The sequence below is a fragment of the Lissotriton vulgaris genome, chromosome 11, assembly GCF_964263255.1.
Source record: "Lissotriton vulgaris chromosome 11, aLisVul1.2, whole genome shotgun sequence".
In the NCBI taxonomy this organism is placed as follows: Eukaryota; Metazoa; Chordata; class Amphibia; order Caudata; family Salamandridae; genus Lissotriton; species Lissotriton vulgaris.
Genome location: NC_141699.1, coordinates 75,391,426 through 75,412,778, shown reverse-complemented (window position 1 = coordinate 75,412,778; position 21,353 = coordinate 75,391,426). Strand labels below are relative to the sequence as shown.

Sequence of the window (21,353 nt, the reverse complement as noted above, 5' to 3'; positions counted from 1 at the left end):
CAAGAAACAAAATGCACGGAGCTGTGTTCAGGCATTCGTGATCCTGAGAATGGAAACAAAACATCCAGCTAACAGACTGTTGTGCATTCTGCATAATGAGCGTTGTCATCACGGACAAGTAAGTGTTAAAATCTTGCTTTATGCTGGAGGTCTATATGCTCTATTCTGTGCTCTTCTGGAGAGTTTAATGTGACATTTTCAGTTAGATGTATTCTTAATGGCTACATTTCCATCTAATTAGTTATGTTAAAAAACATTGCATCTTGTAGTCCTGTTCTCTTTGTAAAATACTTTTCAAAATTTCGTTTGTAGGTCAAAATATCAATCACAAAAACACTGCTACACAAAATACTGAAGCAATAATATCAACAAAAATTTAATTAAAGTACATATAGTTAAGCATAGATCTACTATTTTTAACTCAACAGCAACGTACTCTGAAGACACATCGTCAAGGTGAATATGGAGGGAGCGAAGAATAGCAAATCTATACTGGTCTTTGCATACTTAACTTCATGATATTTTTGTTGTTTATATTCTTGCTATATTTTTATATTTTACCAGAGATATTCAAGTGTTTCTAACAAAAGCAAAAAAAAGTTATTAAAACAAATGCAATAACCGGATGTAAATTTATAACAAGGTTTTAAGTGTTTGAAATGGACTAAAAGTGCATAAGGATTTTGCACACTGGAATGAGGACATCTAGTGACAAAATACGTTTATTTTATAATTGACGAAGTCCCTAAAAGTATTATTTGCAATCCATTCTGGTGCAAGCACATGTATAAAAAAGCACAAATGTAAAGGTTTTTCCGCATTAGCCTTTAAAAGTGATAATCTTAATGTACAACAGGGCATTCAGAAACTGTATACAACAATTAATAAACTGGCCATCGTTTCTGCCCAAAAACATATCAGACAGAAAAGAAAAAAGTTTTTTAACGATACAAGAATTTAATTTATTCCACAAATTAAGTGCATTATTTGTTCATATTAGCAGGCTGTCTAAATAAGCCATTATTTCTGCTGCCAAAATTAACGTTTCAACTGTAGACAAAGAAAAGTCTGAAAATAGTACATTATTTATCCCCTTCCCACAAATTACTTAGTAGAAGCATTTCAGTTATACACAACTTGGAGGTAACAATAGTTTTCTTTTATCATAGTTATGTGGCACTTAGACAATCATCTCTGCACAAAAAGCATTAACAGTCATGCTAGGGCACAGTAAGTATTTCATACAAGGCAAATTTTTCACCACAGAGAGCAGTGGGGAAAGAAGGAGGCACTGCACTAGAACAAAACATTTAGTAAACTTCACATCATATAACTTCAGTAACAAACAGTTACTTGTAATGACCAATAAAATAAAAGGATAGACAGTTTTTAAAATAAAATTTGAGTGCTAGCTTTGTTTGGTTGTATGAACTCCGCATTCTTAGATACTTTTGACAGTTGTACATATGCTTCTCAAGCCAAATGAGCTCAAGTAGCTTTCAAGACAGTCTAGCCGTAGGGTTGGCAGTATTAATAACTAAGGATGCCAACATGCTGCAAAACCAATTAAAAATCGCTGCCTTTTCCAATTTGAAGATGCAGTGTTCTTATAAATGCACTCTTCGATGGCAACAATCACAATGTTTCAACATCTATTAAAAAAAATAGTATGTTAGTAGAAATAAACATTGGGTGTATTTTGTTCATAATGTCAGAAACTGCTATTGGCTTTATTCTATTCACCTGGGCGTCTTCTCTAGAGGAACACGTGTTCAATTATAAAAATATCCTTTTGCATACAGCTCCCTTTAAATGAAAATATACACAATTCAACATTACTTTTGCATAAAGGTTCATAATCATTTTGCCATACTCGGCTAACTTTACTAACTCAGCCCTGATAAAGGTGGCTGATAGTTCTGTTTTGGAAACAGATAATCTTAAGAGAGGAAAAAAGATATCCTAAAACAAAAAAATAACCAGGTTCTGATCATTTTTTTTAGTGTATCAACTGCGAATGTGCAAAATCTGAACAGTGTGTGTAAAATCATGTGAACAGGATCATGTTCGTTTCACTTTAATAGCATAATAAAAGTTTTGTTTGTAATTAACTATGTGCAAATATACAGGGCTTGTCAGCAACTCCAGCACCCTTAATTAAAACTCTCCCAAATAATAATGCTAGTAACCGTGTTAGAATCAGATATGAGCAGTTTCACAGGTTAGTGCTTTGATCGAAAAGATTTCTGGTTGGGTAAAATTCTGAAACACTGCATCTTTCAAATCAAAAATCAAAAAGGTAAGCAGATGTGCACTTGCAGTACAACGACTCTGCATCAAAGTCCACAATGACGGGCAGTACAGGGGAGTGTCAACAACAATTCTTCAGTTAAGAACTAATTGTAAGCACATAAAACCCCACAACTACCAGAAACTGCCTTCTGGCATGGCTCATAGGAGGTAAAGATGACACGCTGATAACGTAACAAATTACGATCGAAGAGGAAGGACTTTTGCAGTCAGTGTTCGAGTAGCATGCCCATCCACCTTCATTGTGGCCCCTGCAATCAAAAAATGAATACTAAATTAGAAAAACAGGTCTCTATATAATTCATCCGTTAACCCAATATTTTATTTCCCCTCAAGTTTTTCTTTACATTGATTAAAATGTGAAACAGTATTCGACAGGCTTTGGAGTAGCACCAGCATTTCGAATAAAGACGTTGATTAACAGGAAAAATGGGAATGCATTTCACACAATACACTACAGGCTAGAAACAGTCAACAAAGCAAAATATTGTTTGAAAATATTAAATGTAAAAGTACGGTAAATATAGACAGGACGACAGGGAAATAATCTGGTATGGAAAGAAGCAAACCCAGTGAATAAATCTTAGGGGAAAGTTATTTACCTGTAACAAAAGCTTGCCAGAGAGCACAGCCATCTAAGATGAAAAAGCATAAGCTTTGAAAATAGTCAGTGGGGAATCCTTGAGATTAATGTAATTTTTTTTTTAAAAAGCCTTGATCAACCAAAGACTAGACGAACTGCAATTGTGTTTCAGCGATTGCTTTACATAGCGTAATCACAAAGGGTGGGTCACTTATAAAAAAAAAACCGGGATGAAACCTTTGCTAGGTTTTAAAATTGTGGTGATTAATTCCCAATTTGTAGGCTGCTAGGATGGAAAGCCCCCTGCATGTCATTGAAGAACCTACTTCTCCGCCAAGTGTTGTTTTCAATGTATTCTCCCATGAGACTAACAATCGGAGGAACTCACTGCAGATCCTCCATTTAAAATGGACTAAGACCGGTCGAAATGGGCACACATTTTGCGCCCACTTTCAGAAGGTGACTGGGTTTTGTGTGGCGGACGGTGGCCCAGGCCTTCGCTCCTGTTGCAAAATCTATTTATGGATTTATAAAACAAGCCCAGTATTTTTCTTTAACGAATGATGAGATGACTAGTACAGACATTGCACTAGGTGAGGCAATATGCTCCAGCTGATGTTTTCTCTTTTCCTGGAGGACTAGTTTTATACACAGATTCGGTTGGTTTGTGCAACCTGGCATCAATGCAAGAAGGTTTTTGACTCAGGCCTGGTAAAGATGTATAAACAAAACAGTCGATTGTTGAAGGGGTTTGAACCATGCAGAGCACAGTCTGCCTGGACGGAATTCATAAATACAGCTCTATGGGCCTGTGGAAGCATTTGAGAGGTCAACACCACTCCAGGACACCAAGCTGCTCTGAAGGAGAAGCACCACTAAAACTGGTCTCTAACACTTGCGTCCCAAAAATACTAATCATTAGCACAAATGAGAGTGCGGATTTGCTCCTGACCACACCAGTAGAGCAGTGCAATTTGTGTCCCAAGTTGCTCCTGGGAGTCCGCTTGGTTCCATCTCCTGGACTGGAAAAGACCGAGGTAACTAGAAGAGGATTAGGTTAGAATACAGCCACAAACTATAACAAATTCTGTTGTGTGGTGCGGGCATGGATTATGTTATCCTGCATGCATCTGTTCTTGGCATGTAGAGATGTAGATTCACAAGCTTTGCATACTTCTGCCATCTAGTGTAGGATTCAGATGTTTGCAAGTTGTTTTTCTTCAAAGAAGTCTTTTGTAAACAAAAGGTAATGTGACTCCTTCAGGTAATAGTGCGCATGGGCATCGACTCCATTGTTAGATCGTTTTCCCACAAGAGGGTAAGACTAGAGTAAGTGAGTGTACTAAAGAGATGTCCATGCGTATGTAATGTGAATAATAATAACTGCAACAAGCAGAGGTGTCCGGAGAGAAGGGGGAGTGCATGTGAATCTACATCTCTACATGCCAAGAACAGATGTCTACAGGGTAAATAACATAATACGTTTGAGGCATGTGTGCTGTAGATACACATGATTTGCATAGATTGTATAGCAGTATCCTCCCAAAGAGGTGGCTAACCAGTCAGTGTTGCAGTTGTTTGAAAAAGTGTTTTTAGCACAGCTTGTCCTACATTAGATTGTTGACATGCTAATAAATCCACAAAATAATGTTCGGTAAATGTGTGTGGTGTAGACCATGTAGCTGCCTTACATATGTCAGCTAAGGCAATGTTACCTAAAGAGGCCATAGATGCTACTATTTAGCGCGTAGAATGTGCTCTAGGAGGTATATAGTTCTTTTAAGTTTAACATAGCAAGTTTGATTACATTTAACAATCCATCTAGATATAACAGATTTAGAGATAGGATTTCATTTTCGAGGTGGAGTAAATGCAACAAAAACTTTTTTGTTTTATCAATATAGTATAATAGTGCTTTTTTTACATCAAGTGTGTGTAGAGCCCTTTCTGCTACTGAGTCAGGTTGAGGGAAGAAAACCGGTAACAACTGATTTGGTAATATGAAAAGCAGAAACTACTTTTCGAAGGAATTTTGGATTTGTACAAAGAACCATCTTTATGAAGTTGAAAGAAAGGTTCTTCTAAGGTTAATACCTGTAGCTCACAAACACATCTTAATGAAGTGATAGCAATTAGAAAGGCAACCTTCCATGAAAGAAATCGTAATGCACAATTGTGAAATGGCTCAAAAAGGGAACCCAAAAGCCTTGTGAGAACAATGTTGCCTATGTGGGAGCCACTAGAATCCGGGTGACTGATGTCTGCCTGAGTTTCCGAATCAGAAATGGAGGGAGAGGCGGAAAAGCATAAGCAAATATCCCTGACCAGTTCATCCATAGGGCATTGCCTTTGGATTGATAGTGTTTGAATCTGGAGGCTAAGTTTGGGCATTTTGAGTTCTTGACTGTCGCAAAGAGGTCTATCTGTGGAAATCCCTATTTTTGGAAGTATGAAAGTGGAACCTGGGGATGAAGTTCCCATTTGTGTACTTGTTGCCTCATCCAGCAGAGCTCGACAAATTGGATGTGCATGTCTGGGAGGGGTTCTGCCACAAGATACATTTTGTGATGTATTGCCCTACGCAAAATGGTCTGAGAGGGGCGTGACAACTGAAGAGACTAAAAAGACAACCTTCTGTGAGGTGAGACTAAAAAGCTTTTAGTGCTAGATGAACAGCTAGAAGCTCAAAGTAAGTGATGAGAAGACATTTGTGCTTGGTGTCCCATAAGCCATAATGCTAGAGATGGGCACACCAACATGTGAGATGCATCTGCTGTTAGTATGATTTGTGGAATCGGGTCGATGAAGGGCCACCCTTTTGATAGTTTTTGTGTGTTCCACAACTGCACAGAGCAATGAGTGCGGCCATCTACCAACACTAGATCTGTTAACTGACCCCGTGATTGATTCCACTGATGTGCTAAGCATTTCTGGAGAGGATGCATGTGCAATCTTGCGTGAGGCACTATTGCAATGCATGATGCAATCATCCCTAATAGAAAGTTTTCACTGTTGGGTATTGGTTGTTTTGGAACTGTAGTAATAAAGTTAGAAAGTTTTGAATTCTAGTTGCATTGGGAGAGGCTAGAGTTGTGTGAGGGTTTAGCGTTGATCCCAGATAGGTTTGCAGTTATGAGGGTTGAAGATGGACTGTAAATCTCAATTGATGGATACGTTTTATGGTAGCTTGAGTGTGTTAAACATGTTTCCTGTGTGTTGGCTTTGATGAGCCAATCATCAAGATATGGGAAGACATGAATCTGCTGTCTTCTTAGATGAGCTGCTTCTACTGCTAGACATTTTGTAAATACTCTGCTTCAGTAATTAAACCAAATGGGACTACTTTGAATGGATAGCGCGATATCTGTGATGTGCTGGGTGGACAGGAATATTGAAGTATGCGTCCTTTAAGTCTAGTGTGGACAAAGTCACCTTGTTGTAGAAGTGGAAGCACTTGTTGAAGGGTAACCATATGGAAGAGTTCTGACGGTATGTATAGGTTTACCATTCTGAGATCTAAGATTGGTCTTAGAGAGCCATTTTTTGGGGGATTAGGAAGTAAAGTAAGTAAACTCTTTGGTGTTGTAATAGAACTGGTTCTATAGCTCCTTTTGTTAGAAGAGCTTGTACGTCTTGTTTGAGAAGCAGTTGGTGTTGTAGCAAGAGTTTGTGAATACGAGGTGGAATATTGGGAGGATTGCTGGTAAACTCCAGGCAATAACCATGTTGGATAATATCCAAAACCCATTTGTCTGATGTTATTGATTACCAAATGGGAAGAAACTGTTGTAATCTTCCTCCGACAGGTGATGAATGGTCGGGGGGAAGTGCTAGCAAGTCAATGATTGTTAGTTGACTGGGAGGTACGTGTTGGTGTACCTCTACCTCTCCCTTTAAAATTGTTCCCTCTATATCCACCCTTGTACAATACACTAGAAGTGGGTGATATTGTTTGTGTCTTGTATGAAGATGCAACAGCATCTGTTGTGTTAGTTTTGGAGTTCTGGTAGAAGGAGATTGAAGTGCTCCCGTAGACTTTGTTACTTCGGTATCTTTTGTCATCTTTTCAAGGGATTGGTCTATTTGAGGCCCAAAGAGGTGTTCTTTCTCAAAGGGTGCATTAAGAATGGTTTGTTGCACTTCATGTTTGAAACCAAAAATTCTGAGACGTGCATGTCTCCTAAGCATAATGCTAGTGTTGATACCTCTAGTTGCAGTATCTGCCACATCTAATGCACACCTGATAGAGGAATAAGAAATGTTTTCCTTCCTGCACTAGTTCCTACCCCCTTTTTGTGTTCTTCTGGGAGATATTGTAATAATTCTTCCATCTCATCTCAGTGAAATCTATTGTATCTGGATAACAGACCTTGCGCATTAGTTATGTGTCAATGTATGGCTGATTGAGCAGCTACTCTCTTCCCTGATGTATCAATCAGTTTGGATTCCTTATCTGGAGGTGGTGCCTTCCCCTGATGTTTGTGAATTTGCTCTCTTACGGGTATTAGAGACCACTAAGGAATCCAAAGGCAATTTGCCCCTAATAAAAATGGTGTGTCATCATCAGAAGGGGGAGGTTTTGCTGGATATAGATCAGGGTCTGTATCTTGAGCTGGATCTATTTTCTAGTCATCCCATGGATCTGGTGGTGGTTGATTATATTTGCTGTCATACTCTCCTTTATCATGATTTGTGTTAGGAGAACCTGATGGTGTAATGTGTAGAGGATCTGCATCTGATATAATGGGCATTGGTGAAGAAGGTGGATCTATTTTCTAGTCATCCCATGGATCTGGTGGTGGTTGATTATATTTGTTGTCATACTCTCCTTTATCAGGATTTGTGTTAGGAGAACCTGATGGTGTAATGTGTAGAGGATCTGCATTTGATATAATGGGTATTGGTGAAGAAGGTGGAGCGGTTTGGGTAATGTGGAGAGGTTTGGGTAATGTGAATAGGGCTAGTAGCTATGACATTTCTTTTTGAGGGCTTCTGTATTCAGTGTCTGCCTTCCTTTTTAGGTCTTGCTGAGACAGCCCATGCGCTGCTCTGTGAGCCATTTAGTTAGAGCTTTGCAAGTGCTACCAGAGGCTTTTCTTGGCCTCAAGCTGGCGTTCACGAGCGCGTGCACACGCGCAGCTACCATCTGCCTTTCCTTCATGACTCATTAAGCCGCCTTACAGCATGCTCCTCCAACCGCCGCGCGCGGGCCTCGCTCTGCCTCGGACTTGCTCGTCCCTCCCCCTCCCCACCACAGAGCGTGTCTCGCGGCCGCGAAAATTCATATTCACCCTCGTCAAACCACATCCCTGGGCTGCAAACGGAGTCAGAAGCCCACACCAATAACACGACTAAAGACAAGTAAAGCAGCACAGAAATATTGAATGCACTGGACTCTCCCACTACCCAGAGAAGGAACTCGTCGTAAGAGGTCCAAAAGAACAATTGTTACTTACCTGTAAACAGGTGGTTCTCCAGTATTGGTGTCTTTCATAGATTCACAAGCTTGAATATTCCCCGAAGTGCGAGTCCCACGGTAAATAAAATAGCAATAATGCTATATATATATATATATATTGAGGCTCCAGCTTGGTCCGAAGTACAAGGAATCACTCGAGCTACATCGAAGGCTTCAAGCGGCAGCCTTTATTCAAAAGGTAAGGGAAACAACCTTGGCAGAGTCCTTTTGGCAGTCACACGCCTGCCTGACGCGTTTCGATGATTCTCCTCAGAGGCTTCTGGCGAAATGAAAGCACCAACGTGCTTCCCAGTTCTCTCCCATGTTCATGCGCACCTGTTGAGGTTGCTAATTAAGACTACGCTGTGGGTTATGGGAATTGTAGTGCCGGTTTCGGGTGCAATGTTCTGCCGGCTTATTCAAGACCCGGGATGGGTCCCCGCTTCAGATGTTTCCAAAAATCCTGCATGATGTAGCTCCAATGGCCTGGCGGGATGGCAGACCACGCGGCTCCCAAGTTACCAGGATGGTGCGTTCCTTACGGCACGGCTGCCGTGTTAACATTGAGGCTCCAGCTTGGTCCGAAGTACAAGGAATCACTCGAGCTACACTTGTACTTCGGCGTGTGACTGCCAAAAGGACTCTGCCAAGGTTGTTTCCCTTACCTTTTGAATAAAGGCTGCCGCTTGAAGCCTTCGATGTAGCTCGAGTGATTCCTTGTACTTCGGACCAAGCTGGAGCATATATATATATATATATATATATATATAATATATATATATATATATATATATATATATATATATATATATATATATATATCAGCAGTGTCTCTCTCTCACAGAGGGTTGAGACGCACCTTTCCGTGTTTTAAGGCTTTTATTAGCACAAATTCAGCAGATACACCTCCTGATGCATTTTTTCGATGTAGCTCGAGTGATTCCTTGTACTTCGGACCAAGCTGGAGCATATATATATATATATATATATATATATATATATATATATATATATATATATATATATATATATATATATATATATATATATAAAAACATAGTACATGCAAACTGAAATCCTCTGAAAACGATTCCTACATAGGAAAGCATGATAAAGAGAAAAACTACTTGTAACACAGTGTCATTATGTTAGTCCAAATTACAGCCAATCAGGCGCCAGCACCCTCTAGAACCTTCTCCTCAGAAGCTCAAGCCCTCAGATTTTCACAGCACAAGTAACCAAGAGTGTATGAGGAGAAGAGAGCCTCTGAGGGGAGGAGGGTGGGTCGCATGTGAATCTATGAAAGACACCAATACTGGAGAACCACCTGTTTACAGGTAAGTAACAATTGTTCTTCTCCAGTATTAGGGGTGTCTTTCATAGATTCACATGCTTGAATAGAATAGAAAGCAGTAACCTCTGAGAACTGAGATTGCTAGGCACATATATGGAAAAAACCAAAACAGTACTAGAAATAATACAGTCATGTAACACATCATAGCAATCACAGTAAAACATCAAGGAGGGGGGGGGAACAGAGGCTCACCTTATTGAAAAAGATGGCGAAGCACTGCTTGTCCCACTGCGGTATCCGCTTCATTGATGGCATCCAAACAGTAATGCTTGGTGAAAGTGTGCCTACTGGACCATGTCGCTGCACGGCAAATCTGATGAAGAGGCACACCAGCAAACAAGGCAGTGGATGAAGACATCGCCCTCGTAGAATGAGCCCTCACTGAAGACTGCAATGGTTTACCAGCTTGTTGGTGGCAGAAGGCAATGGCTGAGGAAAGCCACTGAGCAATTGTTGGCTTAGAAACTGAATGTCCCTTACGCAGTCGTCCGTAGGCAAGGAACAGCTGGTCTGACTTGCGGAAGGAGGCAGTTCTGGCAATGTAAAATTTAAGGCATTGTTTGATGTCCAAAGAAAGCAAGCGCTGCTCCGCCGGAGACTTTGGGTCCGGAAAGAAAGTTCTCAGGAACACAGGCTCATTCAAATGAAAGTCCGTAGGTTCTTTAGGTAGGAAAGAGGGGTTGGTGCGGAGCGCCACTCCGTTAGGCCTGAACTGAAGATAAGGCGGCTTGATAGTGAAAGCGTGAAGGTCACTCACGCGACGAGATGAGGTCAAAGCCAAAAGTAGCGCAACCTTCCAGGTGAGGAATTTGATATCAGTTTTATGGATAGGTTCAAATGGTGACTTCATAAGTAGGAATAGTACAACATTGAGGTGCCAAGATGGAGGAGGGCGCCGAACAGGTGGGAACTTGCGGAAAAGCCCTTTGAAGAATTTACGTATGATTCTGGACGAACAGAGGGAAGAAGAGCCATCAAGTCAAGTCAGCAATTTGTATAGCGCGCTACTCACCCAGAGGGTCTCAAGGCGCTTAAGGGAGAGGGGTTCGCTACTGATCGAACAGCCAGGTCTTGAGTTGCTTTCTGAAGGAGAGGTGGTTCTGTGTAAGATGGAGGTGGGTGGGGAGGGAGTTCCAGGTCTTGGCCGCCAGGTAGGAGAAGGATCTTCCTCCCATGGTGGCTCTTCGGATGCGTGGAATCGCGACGAGGGCTTGTTTGGACGATCGTAGTTGGCGGGTGGGGGTGTAAAAGGTCAGGCGAGTGTTGAGGTATCTGGGTCCTTGGTCGTGGAGGGCCTTGTGTGCGTGGGTGAGGACACGGAACGTGATTCTCTTGTTGACGGGGAGCCAGTGCAGGTCTCTCAGGTGACCGGATATGTGGTTGTGGCGAGGTAGGTCTAGGATGAGTCTAGCGGAGGCGTTCTGAATGTGTTGAAGTCTTTTCTGTAATTTGGCTGTGGTTCCGGCGTAGAGGGTGTTTCCGTAGTCTAGTCGGCTGGTGACAAGTGCTTGGGTGACCGTCTTCCTTGTTTCGGTGGGGATCCATCGGAAGATCTTTCGGAGCATGCGTAGGATGTTAAAACATGATGAGACGGCGTTGACTTGTCTGGTCATCGAGAGGGAGGAGTCTAGGATGAATCCCAAGTTGCGAGCATGGTCCGTTGGTTTGGGTGCGCTGCCTAGGGCCGGGGGCCACCATGAGTCGTCCCAGGCAGAGGGGGATGATCCTAGGATGAGGACTTCTGTCTTGTCTGAGTTCTCCTTTAGACGGCTGTTCTTCATCCACTCGGCTACGTCTTTCATCCCTTCGTGTAGGTTGGTTTAGGCGGTGGTTGGGTCTTTGGTGAGGGAGAGGATCAGCTGGGTGTCGTCTGCATAGGAGATGATGTTGAGGTTGTGTTGGCGTGCGATGGATGCGAGGGGACTCAGACGTTGAAGAGGGTGGGGCTGAGCGATGATCCTTGTGGTACGCCGCATATGACCCCGGTGGCCTCTGATCTGAAAGGGGGGAGGCGGACTCTCTGGGTTCTTCCGGCGAGGAACGAGATGATCCAATCCAAGGCCTTATCTTGTATCCCAACGTTCCTGAGGCGTTGTACAAGGGTGTGGTGGCAGACTATCGAATGCTGCGGAGAGGTCCAGGAGGATGAGGGCCACTGTTTCCATGTTGTCGAGCAGTGCCCGGATGTAGTCTGTGGCTGCAATGAGGGCGGTCTAGGTGCTGTGGTTGGCTCGGAAACCGGACTGTGAGGGGTCGAGGGAATTGTTAGACTCAAGGAAGGTGGCGAGCCGATTGTTGACGCTCTTCTCTATGACTTTGGCGGGGAATGGGAGGAGCGAGATGGGGCGGTAGTTCTTAAGCTCGGTGGGGTCTGCTGTGGGTTTCTTCAGGAGGGCACTGAGTTCTGCATGTTTCCAGCTTTCCGGGAAGGTAGCGGTGCTGAAGGAGCAGTTGATGATGTCCCGGAGTTGGGGGGGCGATGATGGAGTCAGCTTTGTTGAAGATGTGATGGGGCATGGGTCGGTTGGCGATCCGCAATGGATGGAGTTAATCGTGCGGATGGTGTATTCGGTGCTGATCGGGGTCCAGGCGTGCAGGGTGGTGGTGGGGGGCTTCGGTTCTGTGGTCGGGGGAGTGGTCAAGTCTCCGAAGCTGTTGTGTATGTCAGCGATCTTGCTGTGGAAGAATGAGGCTAGAGAGTCACAGAGGTCTTGAGAGGGAGTGATGTTGCCGGCGCTGGGATTGGTGAACTCTTTGACAATGCTGAAGAGTTCCTTGCTGTTGTGGGCGTTGTTGTCTAGTCGATCCTTGAATGCTAATTTTTTTGGTGGTGCGGATCAGCTGGTGGTGTTTGCGGGTGGCGTTCTTGAGAGCGGTCATGTTGTCTGTGGTTGGGAACCTTCGCCAGGCTTTCTCGAGGGTGCGGTAGTCCTTTTTGGAGTTCTTGAGGTCGTCGTTGAACCAAGAGGCTTTTTTGCTTCCTGGCTTGTTGGGAGGGTTTTTCAAGGGTGCTAGTTCGTCAGCGCGGTGTGTGATCCATTGTGCGAGATTGATGGCTGCTTGATTAGGGTCCGTTGGTCTGGCAGGAGGGTTTTGGTTCAGAGATGTGGTGAGCTGGTCGGTGGTAATTTTGTTCCAGCTTCTGCGGGGAACTGGTTGTGGGTGGTGGTGGGTCGTGGTCTTTCTGAAGCTGAAGTGGATGCAGCTGTGGTCTGTCCAGTGGAGTCCCGTGGCATGGTTGAAGGAGATGTGCTTGCTGGAGAAGAAGATTGGGTCGAGTGTGTGTCCGGCGTAGTGGGTGGGGGTGTTCACCAGTTGTTTGAGTCAGAGATTGGCGAGGTTGTCCAGCAGGGTGGTGGTGGTGTTGTCGTTGTTATTCTCCAGGTGGAAGTTGAGGTCCCCAAGGAGAATATAGTTATCGGAGTGGAGGGCGTGCGGGCTGATGAAGTCGGCGATGTCTTCGCTGAATTGTGTGCGGGGACCTGGGGGTCTATAAATGAGGGTGCCTCTGAGTGTGGTCTTGGGGTCGGTGTGTATCTGGAAGTGGAGGTGTTCAGTGGCTACGAAGGAGTCTTCTGAGCTGGTCGTGATGCGGATGGTGTTCTTGTGAACCATGGCGATGCCTCCTCCTGTTTTGTTGATGCGGTCTCTTCGGATGATCTTGTATCCGTCAGGGATGGCTATGGCGATGTCTGGCGCTGGCCCAAGTTGCGAGCATGGTCCGTTGGTTTGGGTGCGCTGCCTAGGGCCGGGGGCCACCATGAGTCGTCCCAGGCAGAGGGGGATGATCCTAGGATGAGGACTTACGTCTTGTCTGATTTCACCTTTAGACGGCTGTTCTTCATCCACTCGGTAAAGGTAAGCCCGTCTACGCCCGTCCGCGCCTGGACCGCGCCCAGTGCCAGACTTCCTGGACCCCGCAAAGACCAACCCTCCTGCCGAACTTACGACGCCCCACCCCTCCAGGGAGGCGTCCGTCAGCGTAAGATCTGGTGCATGAATGAGAAAGGACGTTCCCATTTCCAGGTTTGTAGGTTGTGCCCACCAAAGCAAGCTCTTTCTCATGCGGGTTGTGACTGCAACAAAGGTCGTTGAAGGACCCGGAGACCTGACGCCACTGTAAGTCCAGTTCTTCCTGAATGGGACGGGCGCGCAACCTGCAATTTGAGATCAGTGCGATACAAGATGAAGCCATTCCCAAGAATGATCTTAACGTTCGAACAGAAACGGACTGTTTTCTTCGAATGAGGGAAACCAAACGAAGGATTTTCTGACGTCGCTCGTTCGAGACGAACGCTTTTGAGAGCTTCGTGTCTAGGATCACTCCCAAGAAGGATCTGGTTTGCAGAGGCGCAAACTGACTTTGACGTTGATGGTCAACCCCAGGGACTGAAACATCTGCTGGCAAAGGCGAGTGTCCCGACATAGCTGATGGTGGGATTGAGACTTAAGAAGCCAATCGTCCAAATATGGAAAGATTTGAACGCCTTGTAGACGCAGGTGAGCCACCACAGGGGCCAGTACCTTCGTGAACACACGAGGAGCTGATCGCAGCCCGAAGGGCAGAACTTTGAACTGAAAATGCATTGGCCCCACCTTGAAACGCAGGTACTGGCGATGTTGGTGAGTAATTGGGACATGAAAGTATGCGTCTTGAAGGTCTATGGTGGTCATGAAATCCTCGCTGGATAGAAGACGCAGGATTTCCAGTAACGTCAGCATGCGGAACGATTGGGACTTTAGAAACTGGTTGAGAGCCCTCAAATCCAGAATGGGTTGCCAATCTTCGGTCTTCTTGAGTATGAGGAAGAATCGAGAGTAAAACCCCTCTCCTCTTTGATGTTTCGGGACCACTTCGACTGCACCTTTTAACACAAGAAGACGGACCTGATGGTAAAGCTCCTCGAGATGTGGAGGAGGCGGGCCACGAGGTGGAGTACAAGGAGGAATCTCTACAAACTCTAGGGCATGACCCTGTCGTACAATGTCCAAAACCCAGTGGTCCGAGGTGATCGAGGACCACTGAGAATAAAACCGAGAGATTCGACCTACAACACTTTGAGGGTGGGAAAAGTCATTGGCGCTTAGAGTTGGATCCACGGTAAGAGGACTTTCCTCTGTAGGGCCTGGAGGGCTGCTGACGAGATTGCTGATTGGGCGTGTAACGTTGGCCGCTCTGATTGTATGAGCGGTATTGCTGCCCAACTCGAATGTTGGAAGTGCCGCGTCCGCGCGCACCTTGAAAGGACTGCTTCCGAAATTGTAACGTGCCCTAAGACTTTGCCGTATCGGTGTCTTTCTTAATGGACTCCAGGGTGTCATCGATATGGGATCCGAATAGCGATTCCCCATCATAGGGCATATCCAGTATTTTGGATTGGACTTCTTGCCGGAAGGATGTGGATTTTAACCAACCCTGTCGTCAGAGTGCAGCCGCACTTGCAAGCAGACAGAAACCTGTGTTAGCAATATCGACTGCGCAGTTGATTATTTCTTCTGTTGTTCTCAGACCATCGCGAAGAATCTGTTGAGCGTCAGCCTTGGAAGCATCAGGTATGAGTTCCATCAAATAAGAAATGTCTGACCACATCTGTCATAACGTCCCAAGATGGCTAAGGCATTGGCTGCCCAGACAGATGTGGAAGCCATCATTGAAAACTTGAGGCCAATAGCATCCATGCGTCAACCCTCTCTATCTGGAGGGGCTGTGATTGGAGCCGCTGGGTTCTGGGCTCGACGCTGTGCGGCCTGAGTCACTACCGAGTCCGGCTTGGGGTGAGAAAGCAGGCAAGCCGGAGAGCCAGTTGGGGCCTTGTATTTTTTCTCAAGGCACGGTATCTGAGCAGGTAAGGAGTTTGGAGCAGTCATGAGTTTAATTCCTTCCTTCCAAACAAAATCGATGATAGGAATTGTGTGGGTCTGCTTATACGGTTTATCTTTAAAATCATAAAAGAAACAGTCCTCCTCACGTTGTGATCTTGCTAATTTGAAACGCAGAGCTGCTTTATCCAATAAAAGATGGAAACCGACGATATCTACAGGAGGTGAATCTCCAGAGTTCCCTGGCTGAGACGAGGGCGTCTGTGCCCGATAATCGTCCCATTCCGCCATATCCTGGTCGTCTGTGTCATTATCCGAATTGTCTGGGACCTCTCCGTCCTCACGCTCTGGGACAGCCTCATCATCCGCATCCTGCGGATAAACCGTTGTATGGATTCTAACAGACGTCTGAATCTGAGACGAAGTTGTAGGTGGTAACAGGCGGCAGAGAAGGTGGAGGCAGTGCTACGGGAGCCGGAGATGATGCAGGTGTACTCTGTGGCGTTGCTGGGAAACATCGGTTGTAATCATCCAGCATATGCTGGAGATTTGAGATTAGAGTTAAAGGAATGGTAGCCATAGGGACTTGGACCAGCTGTTCCTCAGATTGAGACTGTTGATCACCGTCACCTTCGTCAGAATCCGAGTCCTGACATTTAATTATTAAGTAAGAGGGACTTTGTGCCGCTCCAAACGTATCCCCTTCTTGTTCTGAGTCAGTATCATGCTCAGAGGTAGTGGCAAACATTGGCGAAGGTGGTTGCAGCTCTGGATCAGAGATCTGGTGGCATGGAGCCTTATTGCGACGATGAGAAGATTCTGAAGTCTTCAAAGGCACTAACGGCAGCGAGGCAAAGGAAAGTGGTGCCACCGTCGACGGTGCCATCGTCAACGTAGACTATACTGACTTGGTCGTCGATGAAGATAGTTTTGGAGAAGTCATCGTCGACGGTACGGCCGTCGACGGAGTCGTCGTCAGGGTCACTGTCGATGGGCGATCAGCTGGAGACAAGGTCGTCGACGAAGCAATCGTCGACGGAACGGTCGTCGATGCCGGTGGAACCTCTGTAGACTGAGTCTTCGTCGACGAGGCTTTGGTCTACTGTCTTAGTCGACGAGTCCTTGGTTGACGGTATCTTCGTCGACGAGATCTTGGTCGACGGAGTCGCCATCGACGACGACTATTTCTTCGAGACTTTCGTCGACGAGGATTCTTTCTTCTTCGTCGACGAGGAGAGGGGAATCGTCGACGGAACTGGCTTAGAAGGCAATGAAACCCTCGTCGACGTGGATGCTGTCGACCCGACCGTCGTCGACGAAGAAAAAGCTGTTGTTGTAGTCAGCGTCGCCGAGGATGCAGCAAATGTCGTTCTCGTCGTCGGAACGCTAGTCGACGCTCCCGTCGACGGCGAAACTTTAGGAGGCGTGGAAACACCTCAAGAGGCAGCAGAAGACGTCTCGTGGGCGTAAAGGTGGTAGGGGTGGCTGAAGACGCCCCAGGAGCCAGAGGCATGGCCAACTTCATCTTTTTGAAGAAAGGAGATTGAACATCCTGTAAACTACCACGCTTGGATGCTGCTGAAGAAAGTCCAGAATGAAAACTTTCTGCGTCCGACAGGACTGAATCCTTGTCCTTTAGACGTTGAAGCCAAAGGAGGAGAAGGTGTCCTTCTCTGCCCTTCAGAGTCTTTGTTGAAAAAGTTCTACAGAACTTGCAGCTGCCAGCCTCATGATCAGGGTATAAACAGTATATACACTTCTGGTGGGGGTCCTTTTCAAAAAGGCGCAGCTTCCCACAAGAAGAGCAAGGTCTAAATAAAGACTTCTTACTTGACATGTTGAGATAAACACTGGAACTAGAAGAGTAGAGGTGAAAACTGAGCAGAGCTCAGGGCGACTCCCTTCACACGACGTGCGGTAGAAAATCTGAGGGCTTGAGCTTCCGAGGAGAAGATTCTAGAGGGTGCTGGCGCCTGATTGGCTGTAATTTGGACTAACATAATGACACCAATGTGTTACAAGTAGTTTTTCTCTTTATCATGCTTTCCTATGTAGGAATCGTTGTTAGAGGATTTCAGTTTGTTTTCCTCTTCTTTATCATGTACTATGTGTGTGTATATATATATATATATATATATATATATATATATATATATATATATATATATATATATATATTTAGCATTATTGCTATTTTTTGTACCGTGGGACCCCCACTTCGACGACGGGGAATATTCAAGCATGTGAATCAATGAAAGACACCCCTAATACTGGAGAAAAATGGATGCATAAGTCTTAGCGATTTATATCTCACACTATCTAACTGTTTGAAATTGTTACTTTATTCGCTGGTGTACACATCTGCACACCAGGGGATTAACAGCTCTGCAATGGAGATCAAGTATTTGAGAGGGCAGCAGCACACGAGAGAGAGACCAAGAACACATGCACAGTAACAAAGGACAGCAGTGGTAAACAATGGGCGTGTTCTAAGTTCAGTATAAGCTTTTGGTATGATACATAAGAAGTCTTTAGGAGACCTAAAAAAAAACCTCCTGTCACTTTCGTCTAACCATTGTGAACAGTATTTAATGTCTACATTGCCTGGAGTGCAGAAGTGCTCAACATTCATTTGGATAATAACAGAAGTGTAATGAAAAAACATGACTGAAAAAGTAACATCTTTTCAAACTATCGGCAGACCTTGGAGTACCACATGGTAAGCAAAAGTGTAAAAAAACAATTGTAAACTCATGCAGGAGGGTGCTTATCCATCATTCTAACAATTGTTTTTCATGGGAATTATATGTATTACCATATGTCAAAAGTCACAAATTCCTTATAATTCTACACACTAGTGATAGACTGGTGATTCATTACTTACTTGCACTCAAATTAGTCAAAATCCAGGTTGAAATCGAGCGGTTTCCTCAAATATGAGCTCTTTCAGCCTCTCTTTAGGCAAATCGTCCAACTCCATTGCAAAAGTGAATGGCGCTTCAGCTACAGGCTATGTAAAAAAAAGTTTTGCACAGGTTGGTTTAAATAGAGATTGATGCATGAATTGTTCAAAACTTAGGCAGATATGGTAAGAACAAATGTTACTGAATTGCCACAATCGTTCTCCAATAATCATATAATCCATAAGATACTTGGATGACACTGATGAAACCCTTGCCAAAACACATTATCACAAAAGAAAATATAATTTACTAACCTGCAGCAATATTGCTACTGCGAAAGATCCAGTCCACATAAATTAACAAATTCAGACCTCCATTCTCTCTCTACAGGTGGCTCACTTTCAAACCAAGCCATTAAAATACATAGTTTAGCTGTAATGACAGCAAAGTATACAATGTCCCTTACCCTACATAGACCACCAGACTAAAACCCAAATACTCTTCAAATACTCTTCAAAAGCTCTTCTTTTGTCCCTTCCTTTGCAACACCACCACCTAGTTAGCAGATGCATAGGGCTGCCAAATGGTACAAATTATTGGACTGATTTTCCAGTATCAAGGGAGAAATGCACCCAATGGTGACTTTATGGGGAAGCGTTTGCAATAAGTTGATTATTGTAAAAAGACTTAGGTTGACATTTCTAAAAGGTATTTTCATAAAACATTCTCTTAATTGAAGATATTTGTACACAAACACAGAAGCAGATTTTGAATGAATTGCTGCTAATTTAGAAAAAGTGAAAAGTCAAATTTTCAAACAGCTGACTGGCATTCTGTAACTAGGTCTGACTCCAAGAAGGCGCAAAAACATCATGGGCAAAAGTGAGGAGGTGTATTCAGTCATCGGCCGGATTTCAAATTTGTGAACTAGGTCTTACTAAATATGATGATAAACTGGTCAAGTCTCAAATCTAGTAGGTTTAAAGTAAGAGGTGAAAAAACTATGAGAGAACCAATCGCAGTATAGATGAGATGTGGTGTTATGGCCAGAGCTACCGACTTAGAAACTAGGGAACCAAATTAGCATCTCCGCATCAGATCAGCATCCTGTGATTCAAGACAAATCACTATTTCCCCTGCCTTGTGGCGCGATGCAATGCGGGGCGAGCCTGGCCCTCTGAGCCAGTGCAGATAGCACCGACCCCCACCAATACACTGCGGAGTAAGTGGACTCACATAGGAGGGTGCAGGGGAGCTTCTGTGGAAGGATGGTGCCTGTACTGGGTGTTCCCATGTCCACAATATGAGATCCTTAGACACTGCAGATAGCTGGGACTTGGCAGATGACATCCGGTTGGTGAAACTGCGAGGCCTCTACCATTACATAGGATGAAGGGAGTGCTAAATCAGTCAAGTGTTCAAGAAGTGAACTTGCGAAGTGATTGCTCCCACCCCCCACACAAACACTCACCCGCCCTCCCCCGAGGAAAAAATTATAAACAAAAAGGCCTCATGATTCAGTTGTTCACGGACCTTAAAAATGAGACTGGAGCAGTCTGAACAGATTTTTAACAGAGCCTTGGCGAAATGAGGAGACCCTAATATGACCTTGGCCTCCGAGTACACTTTTTAAAGTCTACCCAGAATGAGCGATGTCTAGAACTTGAGAAATATAACTCTAGACAGGTTTTGATGGATGAGCAGTTGAGAACGCTCCACGGAACACTTGAATAGTTCCCAGAGGAGCAATTTAGGAACCGGAGGGTCATGAATGTAGAACATTTCTATCTGCTTGACAGGATCCCAGAACACTTCAAGTCCATGTAGATAACCCAAATCAGCTTCTAATTATCCATGCTCCACTTCGAACAGGATTTGCCATATCTAATGAAACCATTAAGGTGTATATTATTTTGCATCCTCTTCTGTTACCAGTTAGTCAACAAACTTTTACCTGGCATCCCAGAAGAGGAAAAACAGAGTGCTGCTTGGCCTCAGAACATCCGTGTCAGACATTTGTAAGGTAGCAACATGGAAATTCATCCACACTTTCACCAAACACTATGGTCCAGACTCGCAGGAATAAGTTTGGTTATGTTCCCCCTTCTACAGTTTGAGCATATGAACAGCTTTCTTTTTCTTAAGGCTGAGCTTGCCGTTATAGTCTACGCGCATGGCTATCAATGAAGATCCTATGATGCAGAAGAGAGTTATTAACTTGTAATCCTAATTATGCATCCTAGCAGCATTCACTGAAGTCATAAACCCTTCCCCCTCGGTCTCTAATTTTCGACAGTGGAAAAAGTTCATTCACTCACACTGATTGAGGCTTGCCAGTGAATCGCATTGTGGAAGTAGGGAGCTGCTTGCAACTAAAAGGGGAAGTACAGCTTTTTTCATTCTGCATATCAGGTTACTTGTTCCCCCTTGTTTAACCATAGGATTTTGACCTTCGGGTTCCTCAACTTTAGGGCATCAGGAAACAGTTATTAAAATATAATCTTAGCTGTTAAAATCAGACAGTGGAAAAAAAATAAGGCTAGTATAGAGTTAAGAGGATAGTAACGCATTAAGAGAATAATGCCAGATCTCACATCTATTTGTACATACTCTATATGGATGATGCCTGAATGCAGGCAGACATATTCTTCATTAATGACCATCAATGAAGATGCACACTTAGGATAAAAAACAGGCCCTGCACTAATGCAAACACAGGCTTCGAAGAGTAACGATGATGAAAATCACGGATATTTTAAATTAATGGAACGGAGCCATGACAAACTCTACATCGTTTGCCAAGACACCCCGGAACATGCTGAGGTCATGAATGGATGATGCTCTGGACGGTGGAGAGTCCACAACACTGGAAAATAGCTTGAGAAGGAGAACATGTTGGATTCCGAACATAATGTGCAGTGAGAG

At 44.3% G+C, this 21,353-nt stretch overlaps 1 protein-coding gene across 1 annotated transcript in view; it reads right to left on the bottom strand.

The window, feature by feature from the left end:
- Positions 1-704: 704 nt before the first annotated feature.
- MAPK1 (mitogen-activated protein kinase 1) overlaps positions 705-21,353 on the bottom strand; it is a 352,914-nt gene continuing 332,265 nt past the window's right edge. Inside the window, exons 8-9 of the mRNA XM_086942728.1 lie at positions 18,410-18,535; positions 705-2,561 (exon numbers count right to left, since the gene is read on the bottom strand). Of these exons, the coding sequence (XP_086798854.1) occupies positions 18,425-18,535 (111 nt within the window). The 3' untranslated portion in view covers positions 705-2,561; positions 18,410-18,424. The remainder of the gene's footprint in view (positions 2,562-18,409; positions 18,536-21,353) is intronic.